General features: G+C 35.5%; 1 protein-coding gene across 11 annotated transcripts in view; it reads left to right on the top strand.

The window, feature by feature from the left end:
- The window catches only part of CTNND2 (catenin delta 2), a 525,796-nt gene that overhangs the window by 269,457 nt on the left and 243,866 nt on the right, over positions 1 to 12,473 (top strand). For all 11 annotated transcript variants that reach the window (XR_014175415.1, XM_081953365.1, XM_081953369.1 and 8 more), the window contains exon 6: positions 1,628 to 1,800. Coding sequence is in view for 10 of the 11 variants with exons in the window: in XM_081953365.1 (XP_081809491.1) it covers positions 1,628 to 1,800 (173 nt within the window). In the remaining variant the exon portion in view is untranslated. The remainder of the gene's footprint in view (positions 1 to 1,627; positions 1,801 to 12,473) is intronic.

Genomic DNA, 12,473 nt, shown 5'->3' with positions numbered 1-12,473 from the left:
TATTGGGGTTATTACATCCAGTGCTCTCTCTTCAAAATTTCCATCATTATCATACTTACAGGGTTATTTCTACAATGGTTTAACATTGATTTCATCTTTGAAACAACTTGAAAGCAAAAGCAATGCATTTAATTAAAAATAACATGAAATTGCCATAAATGTAATTGGAGGAAGGAGGAGGTCCAAAAGGACCTCCTCAATCTGGCATGATCCTGATGCTGCTCTTAACCTATTATCCTGTTTGATTAGTATATAAACATTCAAATTGGCTAAAAGATGCACCTGTTAATTGGGCATAACATGTTAATCAAAGTTGATTTTAGTATAAAAAAATGAGATCTGTCCTCTCATTAGGAAATAATTCCTAAAGCATGCTATTATGGCACAAATATATAGTTATATATCAATATAATGATATCAATAATGTTTTTATTCAGCTATAGATTTAATAAAAACTGTCTCTGGTAGAGCATGGCTCTGACTGACTATAAAAATTACAAGTCTATGTAATTAGAATTCTTGATTGATGGTATATTGATGGCTTGCCATTGGTATCTTCTGAAGTGTTTGTTTTTGCTCGTTTGTTTTAATTTTCTAATCTAGTTTTACTGCTATAGGATTTCCGGGTGGATCTCCCTTTCCACTGTTAATAAGGTCCAAAAGTTTGCATCTTTTTATCAGATTAAACTAAGATTACTAGGTATTTCAATTTGCTGTACTAAATTTAATTAATTTACAATTTAAAAAATGACAGTATGGCATGTACCTGCATATGTTTTTCTACTTAGCTATAGTATTTTCTCAGATTTCCCTTTCTGACATGTAATCATTTCTGTAAATGAAACAATACATCACAAGTTTCTTATCAGATATTTAGCCAAATCAAACTAAAGCTGAATGTAATACTAAAGTTTTACATTCTGAATTTTCCCTCTCCATATTTGTTAGCTGTTCAGGGTAGTTCAGATAAGAAACACAACCAGGAATATTAGCACTGTCTTTTATTATAAGGTTGCAATAAATAGAATGCAAAACTGAAAACACTTCTGCCCCATCCTCTCTTTTTGGAGTTTCTGGAAGACTAGGAAGGGTCTCTTTGTAAGCTTTTTCTATGCCTACAGACTGAGTTGCCTCTTATCAAAATGCTGCTTAGGCCAGTGGCCCCCAGTCTTTTGGTCACCAGGGACTGGTTTCATGGAGAATGATTTTTCAGTGGACTAGAGGTATTTGTGTGGGATCAGATTGGTATTCCAGTATGACAGAAAGTAGGATTTAACATTTCTTCCTCCAAAACTTGTTTTCCTTGGAAATACAGGTGGGAGGAGTAATACAACACTATTTTAATATATTTCTTTTCCTATTTGATTTTGCTTTGCAACTATTTCATTTCTGCACTAGTTGTTTATTTTTGCCAATTAGATTTAGTAGAATAACATTTTTAAGCTCCCAAGTATTCTCTTATCTTTTGGAAAATAATAAAATGAAATTGCTTAAATTAAACAAGTAAAATATTATTTCTGACATTACATTATACAGAAATCAGAAAAAGGTCATTGATCATTCCAATTGTTTTTGTGAAAATACCTTATTTTCCTTTCACTGATACTTGAAATTATTTTCAATACAGGGCCCAGCCTTCTATCCCAGAGTGCACTTCAGCTCAATTCCAAATCGGAAGGATCTTTCCAATATCCATCAAGCTACCATAGCAACCAGACCCTAGCCCTTGGAGAAGGAACAGCATCCCAGCTCCCAGCCCGCAGCAGTCAAGCTAGAGCTTCTCTACAGAACTATGGTCAGGTATGATTGGAGAAACAATCAAACTCATTTATATTAATTAATGTTAAGATTATTGAACATTATTTTGACTCAGAATATTTTACACACATAAACTGTGTTTACTTACATATTAAAGTGTGTGCTTCTAATTTAGCACAGTGTAAGTAATAAACTCGAGCTAACAAATAAACAAAACATTTGCTGAAGTTGCAGGGGCTGTGGAGAAGGTGGAGGCTTTCTCTGAAGTAGCCTCTACTTCATAGAACTCTCTCCTTCCAGAAATAAATGTAAAAGTACACCCTTTTGGACTTTCAAAAGTACACCTTTAGTTCATTGTGCTTTTGGACAAATGCTGAATGCTGGTGCTATGATGCTTTTGTTTTTTTCTCAATATAAATATTGTTATATTACTTGTTTGTTTAATTGGATTGGTGTTGTTTTTATTGGTCACAACCTTGGGCCCACTGGAAGTAAGGTAGCATAGAGAGGTCCTAAAATAAACAAACATTTGTTTAGAAACATGTGATTGTATAATTTATCTTTTAAGTTTATATAACTCTGAAATTCTGTGGGGTTTTAAAAATCCAGTAATACAAAACTCTGAAAATCAGAGCTGTATAAAAGTTGCTTCATTTTCATGATTAGTTTGCACATCGACATGTGAGATTTACATCATCCCAACATCCAGAAGTGCCCAATACACAAATTTCAGAATACAAACTATTGGGTGCTGCATATGATTTGTATTTGCTGTGCCATATCATGCTCCCCACTAAAGCATTAAAGAAATATATTGTAATTCTGAATTATTATTCTACATATTTAGTTGTTTTAATTGTGGCTTAAGCTGTTATTGCATCAGGTTTCTTTGTGTTTCTTTTCTTCTTTTATCCCTTTCAGAATAGCAGTTTCAAACCCATTCTTAGGCATACTAATATGGAACAGCAAAACTGTAGCACATTTTTAATAGTCATATTTTATTTGCCTGCTTATTTTGAAAAACAATGCTGCACTCTAAGATTATATAGAAAGCTTGAGACTATTTTGGCAAAATAAAGATCCCCATTTGAAAAATATGTAGAACATGGCCCAAGCATTTCCTAACGATTCTAGATATAGACATTCTGCATTTTGAGAAAAAACTATGGGCATTATCATAAAACCACTGCAACAAAGAACATGCAACTTAATAGAATGGCTGTCTTTAAATGGCATAGTCAGTCACAATCAGGGGTGGGTTCTTGCCAGTTCTAACCTCTTCTACCGAAGAGGTTCCACAAATCTACAGTGTCGTTTAGAACCGGTTCCAGCTCCCTCCCCCTGCCCGTCCGCACATTATCAAGATGAAGAGCGAGAGGAGGAATTCTGGGAGTTGAAGTCCACAAGTCTTAAAGCTGTCAAGTTTGAACATCCCTGGGTTTTTTTCTAAAGGGTTAGGGGTGCAAGGGTCTTGTAACTTGACAGTTTTAAGACTTGCGTGCTTCAAATGCCAGAGTTTCTGAGCCAACATTTTGGTTGCTAAGCAAGAGCATTGTTAAGTGAGTTTCACCACATTTTACAAGTTGGCCATGCCCACCCAGTCACATGACTGCCAAGCCACTCCCACCTGGTCATATGGCTGGCAAGCCACTCCCTCCCGGTCACATGGCTGGCAAGCCACTCCCACAAAGAAGGCCACACCTACAGAAGAGGTTCTAAAAAAATTTGAAATCCACCGCTGGTCACAATATACATTTCACAGAAAACAAAGTGATAATGATAAGAGAGGAATAACTTGCTCAAAAGCCTAATTGCAAAGCAGTAGGGTCTGGATCATCAAAATATAAATTTGTTGTTTAGGATAGTTATTTCACAGAAAGAAAATTTGATTTCTCTGAAAGCACATAGGAGATCCCAAAGTCAGATTATATTCATCTGTGTTCTACAGATAAGCAAAGTCATTTTCAAATTTCAAATAAAGATCTTACCTGGCAGTTCTTTAATTTTATTGTCCCCTCTGATTCAGAGTTGTTTTTTTTAACCTTTGCTTTTTTTTAAAAAAAAAATTATTTTTAATTTTCAAAACAAACACAACACAAAAAATCTTCCTTCTTTACATACTGTAGAAAGTGTATCAGTTGGTTACAAAAGACTTTCGTGCATCTCTTCCACGGTCAACCATAATTCATATTAACTCAAGTATTTTAACTCAGATATTTATACATGTTACCATCATCATACCTCCATTTTCATTTGACTATAATTGTTTAAATGTCCTTCATCATAAAAACCACCCTCCGAGCAACCCGGAAGTCACTTCCGGTTTGCTCGGAGGGTGATTTTAAGCACTCCGAAGGCTTCAGGGACCGTTCGAGGCTTCCCTGATGCCTTCGGAGTGCTTAAAACCACCCTCCGAGCAACCTGGAAGTCACTTCCGGTTTGCGTGGAGGGTGGTTTTAAGCGCTCCGAAGGCTTCAGGGAAGCCTCGGACGGTCCCTGAAGCCTCTGGAGGGCCTCCAGGGGGTCGGGGGAGGCTTTTTTCGCCCTCCCCAGGCTCCTATAAAGCTCCTGGAGCCTGGGGAGGGCAAAAAAAATGTAAAAATGGGGGGTCGCGCGTTGTGTGCGCATGCACACTGGGGGGGTCGCACGTTGCATTACGGGTGCGGCACGCCCGCACTCGACCCCCCCTGCGCTCCCCCCACTTGTGGCACGCGAGCCAAAAAAGGTTCGCCATCACTGCTATAAGGTATGTCTCTCTTTTTTAGAAACAATTAAGATTTTTCTCCACCAGTATGCTGAAAACAAAATGTTAAGTGAAAAACTGTTAATTCACTAGAGTTCTTAACATAGCTTTTTTTCACTTACTTAAGTAACAATCCTTCAGATATGATGTACATATTTATGGATCCAGACAAAAATGTTAGGGTTTCTGGCAGCTACTTACATATCTAATTAAGAAAGCTGATTTCAAAGAAAAAAATGTTTCTGTGGTTCAGTCTGTGTGTGCAAGGAGGGAGGGAATTTTCTATCCTTGAGTATGGCTTTTTAAAGACTTGAGCCTTGCTGTCTAACACTAAAAAAAATCCCACAATTCACACTAACGTAGTGACGGCTAACCTTTTTGTTGTCATATGCCGAAAGGGCGTGTGCGTGCGTGCGTGCATGCCCACATCCATAATGCAATGCCAGCGTGACCCCTCTTCAATGACCCCCCTTGCACATGCCCATATGACCTCCACACAACCCGTTTTGTGCCTAATAGGCTTCCCTGCAGCCTCTTGGGACCAAAAGGAATATGCAACATTTAATTTCTGCATCAATATAAACAGGATAAAAAGCTTAAAGCTCATAAGCAAACACAAAAATAAAGCATTTTTGCTTTATTTAAAGCAAAATTATACTGTGTGAGGGCTTTCAACCGAACAAATTTAACCATGGCTATATCAGTGCTACATTGCTTATGGAACATTTTTAAAAGCAGAGCTTGTCCCAGGAAAATACTGAAAATGAATCAATGTCTAAAAAGCTGTAAGGGTATACAAAAGATCAAGCTCTAGTCAGTCACAGCAGAAACCTGGCATCCTATTTAATCCCAGATGTCTCCAAGAAGCCTAAAAACAGATCATGAAGGTATGAATGGAGGTGAGCAGCTCTCTCCCTCTGATGGCAGGCCTCTGACACCAAGTAAAGCTATGGGTCTCTGGATGTGCAGGGTAGCAGTCTGGGCTGTTAGGTATCTGTCCAGCCAGTGAGGATTCTCTTCTGGTCATACGGTGTATTTTAATGATACTACAATTGGCTTCTGCTTATGCAGAATCTGTCAACATTAAATTTCACTGAATAATGATGTTCCAAGAACATGAATCTCCACATTCTCTGTGCCATACTAATTTTATAAATCCCTAATATGCCTCCTTTTAGCTTTCTCTCTCTGAACTAAATGCTTTTAGTTTTGTTTATTAAAAAAATTCACATTCATTTACAATTGAGATTTAGAATTACTTTTATTTACCTTGGGAATCAAGAATTGTAACCAGCATTCACAGTTGTAAACACTATCCCAAATGTATCCATACCATATTTATTTTATTAATTAATTAATTACTAAGGCATAATTATAACAAAAATATTTTTATTTCAATTTCCTTCCGAGTTATAATATACGCTCACACGCGCACACGCACATCCTAGGATGGCCCATATTACACTTCTGCTCCACCAATTTCATTGGTTCCTAGTCTGCTTCCGAGCGCAGTTCAAGCTGTTGGTTATGATCTCTAAAGCCCTTAATGGCATAAGTCCAGGCTACCTGATGAACTGCCTCATACCACTAGGATAAATCCATAGTACTTCTGGCAGAAAGGGCCTACTTCGGATCCCATCAGTCAAACAAGTGCAACTATTGTGATCCAGAAGAGCCTTCTCTGCTTCACCCACCCTTTGGAATATCTTACCCTCTAAGGTAAGATTCACCCTTGGCCTCCTCATCCTTCCGCAAGAGCCTGAAGACCTGGCTCTGCCGGTTGGCCTGGGGATGAAATGGGGAAATTCCACACTAGAGGTGGGTCCTGAATTGATGTCAGACTCCCCCTCCCCCTTGCTTTCTGCTGTCCACCATCTATCTTTTCGGTTACCATATTAATGTAAGATTCTCATTGTGTTCCTTTGTCATTTTTTATTTTATTGCTGTATTACTTTATTATTGTTCTATTTACACTTTCATTTTTCTTCCTTTTTTATTATTGTAAGCCATCTAGAGTAGCCCTACAGCAAGATAGGTGGCAAACAAATTTATCAAATAATAAATAAATATCATTTAATTTTTCATAGTAGCTATACACTATGTCCACATTTTTATTTATCATATTATTCTCCTAGTTAGGTTATGTTCCAGTTATATTATTCCCATTCTGACCAAGTAAGGGTGGACTTGGATCTCTTCTATTGTTAAACTTAATTTGAAATATTTAGTTGTTGACCTGTGACCAACCGGTCATCATTTCAGAGACACGTCCTTACCTGGATCCTCAACACCTGAGCACAAGGTTGGGGTTCCTAATGTGATGCCTTCACTTAAATAGCTGGGCAACACTCAAAAATAGCCCTGTTGAATAGCCCTGTTGGAGGATGGATGGATGGATAGATAGATCAGTCCAAAGTCATCACAATTAATGTCTCATGACATTTTGTATTATGTCATAATCATTTATCTAGCTGTGGATAAATGCTAGAGGTACACCATCATATGCCCTCCAGGGACTGCACCTTTGAATATGGTGGTTTGACAAGCAGAGCCCTTATGCCACCAAAATAGACATATCACAGTTCCAACACCAACGGCAAATGGCAAACTTTTAGCCTAAAATCCACTTTATTCCCCATATACGTAGTGATCTCATCTGCTTTTTGGCTAGGTGTCTCACCTCAGAAAGGGTTTCTATGGTTTTGAATTTGATGGGGGATTCAAATTCAGCCTATTTCTAAAATCCCAGATCAGTTAATCTGTGGAATGGCTTGCCTTTAGAAGTTATGGCTGCTCCATCATGGGAGGTTTTTAATAAGAGATTGGACGATATATATGTATGCAGGCATACAGAAATGTCTAGTTTTCTCCAGATGCTTTATTATAATCCACTTTTTTGAATACTCATGATTAGAATAAGTGCCTTCTTATTATTTAATGCAAATCTCAATTTCTCTTATTTTTACATCTCTATATTCTCATAGGCTTTGTAGATAGGTCTGTAAATATCAGTCAAGTTCTCTTCATCTACAAATGCCTCTTCACCCGAACAATAAGAATCAAACTAATGTAAATAATAGCACTGTTTCATGACAAAATTAGCTGATTCTAAATACAGATAGTCCTAAACTTGCAACCTATCACTTGATAATTGTTCAAAATTACAATGGAACTAGAACGAGTACTTTGCACCCTATAAAGCATGCCTGCCACAAATACACTAGGGTTACATGACCGTAGTTCAGGTGCTTTGCAGCCAGCTTGCCTTTATGACTAGTTGCAACATCCAATAGTCACATGGCTGAGATTTGCAAGGTTTTTTTGCCAGTTTCTTGCTACAGTCATGAATACAAGAAGTTGTATTTTGAAAATTCAGTTTATGGTTTGTATTTCAATCTGAATATTGGTCTAGATACAGGGCATAGATGACTTTATCAAATTATAGAAGGAATCATTTCTGAACCAGTTATTGTTTATCTTCCAATCTCATTTCACATTCTTTTTCAGAAAATATACTTTTAGGGAATAATTTCTCTTTCTTAAAAAATATAAAAGCCCTTGATTCTGTTCTGACTTCATTTCCATTCTATTCTATTATTTAGGATTGATTGAGGAATGAAAACATTAATTTTCAACAATAGCCTTAGCCAACGTACAAACTGTATCATAAGAGTGACATTTATTTTTTTATCATATTAACTGCCAGTTTCTTCAATCTATAAATAGCTTGCAACCTTGAAAATAATGTGGAGTGATTACAATAGCTCTGGGTACAAAACATATCTTCTCCTCACTAATCTGTCCTATGTCCCAAGGACTATAAGAGTTTTTGGAGTTCTTTTTCTGTTTGTGATAACAATCATAGGAATTTTAGTTGTTACTTAAAATGCACCTCACACAATGTAACTTTTCCATATGTCTATATGTAGTTCTTTTTTTATCATAAAGCAGTTTTACCGTATAAATGACTTGAAAAAATACAAAAGATATATTCCACTTACATAACTAAACTGTTAGCTTATCTGTTCAACACTACTCATGGATACTGTTCAGCAACGTATTACCGTATTTTTCGCCCTATAAGACGCTCCGGAATATAAGATGCACCCAATTTTAAAGGAGGAAAATCTAGAAAAAAAAGATTCTGAACCAAATACTGTAGTAAAATATTTTATATCAACTGTATAAACTTAACAGCAGTTTAAGAACAATTTTATGTCAACCATGTAACATATTAAGAACTATCTTTACTCTCATTAACAGTCAGTAAAGTCAGTAAACAGTGAAAGTAACAAAAATAAGGCTGTAATGTTTTTATTCGAACCCCAAGAATTCCTCTTCTTCGCTGCTATCAGAAATGAAGAAGGACAGATCCACGCAGTCATTGTCATCACTTTCTTCCTCACTGGTGTTTGCCTGCCCCATTTTTAGATGACCCAGGTGGCTACATTCGGCGTATAAGACGCACCCAGATTTTCACCCTCTTTTTTGGAGTAAAAAAGTGAGTCTTATAGGGCAAAAAATACAGTAATTCACAAGGCATAATGCAGTTGACTGTAGAAAGACTAACAGCAGGAGTAGTAAATCTCCCAAACAATATCTAAAATCACATATTTTACTGAAGAATTAAATGACTGAGACACGTTTTATCACTGATAAATTGATCCAGCTATCTAAGGCTCACATTGTATTGCCTGGAGATTTTGTTACATTCTTGTAGAATAGAATCTCCAGTTTAGATTTCTGATTACTTTCCATTATAGCTGGCAAAATTTTAGTTGTTAAGCACGAACATAAAAATTTAATGTATGGATTACTTTTAAAGGTTTTAATGTATGGATTCTTTTAAAGGTTTTTTTTAAGGTAAAAATTAATTGAAATTAATATACAATAAGTAAAAAAATCAACAAGAAACCTAAAAGTATAAAAAAAGGAAAAAAATAAAGGAAAAATAGAAAAGTAAGAATAAAGATGCAAAGAAGTAGCTTCCAATCTTTTTTACAGCAGCGGCAGTACAATTATAAACTTACAGTTTACTCTACCATTATAACATAACTCTCTTCTTTCTGTAATCTGTCTAATCAAAAACTATAGACCATAGGTTTAATTTATTCTGTTAATGCAAAAGTTTCCAATCAGCAGTAAACATAGTTTTTTTCTCTGATTAAAAAGAATTACAGGATTTTAAAGATCAATTACAACTGAGACTATTAGTATTTTGGGGGGAAGGGGGGATTGATGGAGTTGAAAATGTCATGCCATTTAGCAGCAAGATTATTATATACGCAAAGACAGAAAGATTCAGCACTATCTGCAATGGAGGAATGGTTGGTGAAGATGATGGAACTTGCTGAGATGAAATTTCTCAATTTCACTTGAAATTGTTTCTTCCATACATTTTGTTGAGAATTCATACCGTTCTGGATTACCATGATGTTTATTCTGGTTCTAACACACTTAGGAAAGAAATAAGGAAATAATTACACTTGTTTTAAGGGTGGAATTAAAACCTCCTGTGAGCCACACGGAGTGGATTAAAACCCCTTTACTATCCCTCTGAAATCAGGACAAAAGCTGTCTTCAGGTATTTTGCTAAGTTCATCTTTAAAGTACCCACTTTAAAAAAACACTTGGCACTTCCTCTTTACTTTCATTGAATTCCACTCTTTAGTCTGAAGAACAATTGACCTAGCATTTGCCTGATTCAGGAAAACACTCCACCCCCAAAATATGTTCATACAAATATTACTATTTAAAAATATATACCCCACACTTTTCTTTATAGAAGCAGTTAAGGAAGATTACAACCATAAAGTTAAAAATGAAAAAAAATCAACAATAAAATCAATATAATTAAAATCAAAATAAAATGCTCACAATTATAATCAGTTTAAATCTTTAAAAATTGGGAAAGGAAATGCATCATTGCTATTTTCCTAAATAATAGGAGAGTAGTGCATCCCTAGAGAATGCATTCTGGGAGTCCTATAGGGAAGACCTGTTTCCATCTTCCAAATGGCTGAACTTATGGTATCAATGGCGTCTTCAAAGGCGTCTCTCCTGCTGATCTAAGTGGTTATGCAGGTTCACAGTGGGAGAGATGTCCCTCAGATACTAAAGCTCTCCAGAAATACATGCCCAACAATACTGTGTTAGAAATACCTGAATAGATACACTAAATCCTTTGCTAGAACAATCTTGTTATTTTAATATAAAATAAACCCACTTTTTTCTAAAAACAACCAACACCACTTTATTTTGAAATATTAACAGGCTCATTTAATAAAAAAAACTTTTAAGAGGAAAACATATAATAACTTATATATAATTTACTTCCAAATATACATCCTTATTAAGATTGCTGAATCTTTTGCAGGATCATATAGGCTGAGCCATAATCTGGTTTGACTGATTCACAAATAGCTTTGCATATTGTACAAAGCCAAAAGCAATGAAGAAAAACAAAAAGGGGTGTTCTAAATATTTTAAAAATATTTTTTAAAACAGTGTGCTTTTTGATGGAGTGCTCAGCTATCTCTTAGTCCAATTGCAGTTAATAGAGGATTTTAATGTTACAAGATTAACAGCTCTGTTTGATCTCTTCAGCCTAAAATGTCTGATAGAAACTAAAATGCCGCCTTCATTGGAAGAGAAGACATTTTATTCTTTAGTGTTCCAGAAGGGTTTTAGGCACATAATTGAAATTTATAACAAGAAGCAACTGCTGAGAACTTTCTTTTCCTCCTCCTTATCTCTTTTACAAGATTTAAGGCAAACTCCACATATAACTCGTGAGATCCCATAGCCTTGTGCAGAAATGTCTCACAAAGTATGGTTTCTATTCAAGATGAAATTACTATTTGAATTGGATGGAATATTGATTTCACAATTTTCCATAGCTCCATCTCAACCCTTACTTTCTTATACTCCTGGTAAATAAATAATAACAGTTTTTCAGTTTGGAAGGGATAGTTGCGTAGGATTCTTGTACACAACAATCACAAAAACACATACCCATATTAGTATAGATGTTGAAACAGAGAACACAAGAAATGAAGAACTAAATGATTCTATGCAAAGCCAGTGCTTTGGTTTTGTTTGTTTTTTTACATTTTCTTCATTCAGTTCAGTTTTCACTGTAACATTTATTTCAAGTTGAAACAAAATCCCTCTACATTTTCAGGAATTGGATTTGAACTCAGCTACTATTTTATAAAAACAATTATCGGTAGGTCCTTTCCAAATGGCAAAGAGGATGCCCACACCAGTCCCTGCTGTCTTATATTTTTAGCTTTCTCAGAATAGTTTTGTACATTGAAAGTTTCACAGATGCTTTAAAATTTTAATTTTAAAATGTATGCATTGAAATCTCAGTGATTATTTTTAATCTCTAGAATCAAACAGAAGTCATATATTTAGATGAATGAAATTAAATGAAATGATAAAATTTTACCATGAAAAAAATATTTGTAGTCTAGCATCCTGTTACTAATGCCATCCATCCAGATGATGGTAGTTTATATGATGCATGTTGCTTGCTCCAACTGGTATTTGAACATGCTCTATTCTAAACTCAAGGCTGAGTTAACCTTACTATACTACATGAATTTATTAAATTCATTTTCTAAATCTGGTGTCTTCCAGTTGTATTATATGGTTTTCATTCCCAAATTTCTAGCCAATAAGTATTGGCTGAAAATGGGACTCCCAACACATCTGGGGGACATCAGGTAGAAGAGAAACGTTTTAAGCCTTGCTAACTTTATCAGCTGTAAACAGGAAGCTATCCATATTTACTGTATGATATAAACTGATCGTGCACTAACATTTATTTGGGTATAGCAGTGTATAATATTTCTATGGATACATATCACAATCCCCACCCTCCTTAAAAAGAAAGAAAACAGACTACTCCCTTTTGCTTCTTAATATGACTGCACTCAGTTTCTCTTTCTATCTGTAAATGAACTAA

Source organism: Natrix helvetica (genome assembly GCF_964273705.1).
Source record: "Natrix helvetica genome assembly, chromosome: 4".
In the NCBI taxonomy this organism is placed as follows: Eukaryota; Metazoa; Chordata; class Lepidosauria; order Squamata; family Natricidae; genus Natrix; species Natrix helvetica.
Note: the sequence above shows the minus strand (reverse complement) of the source record. Positions and strands in the feature narration are given on the sequence as shown.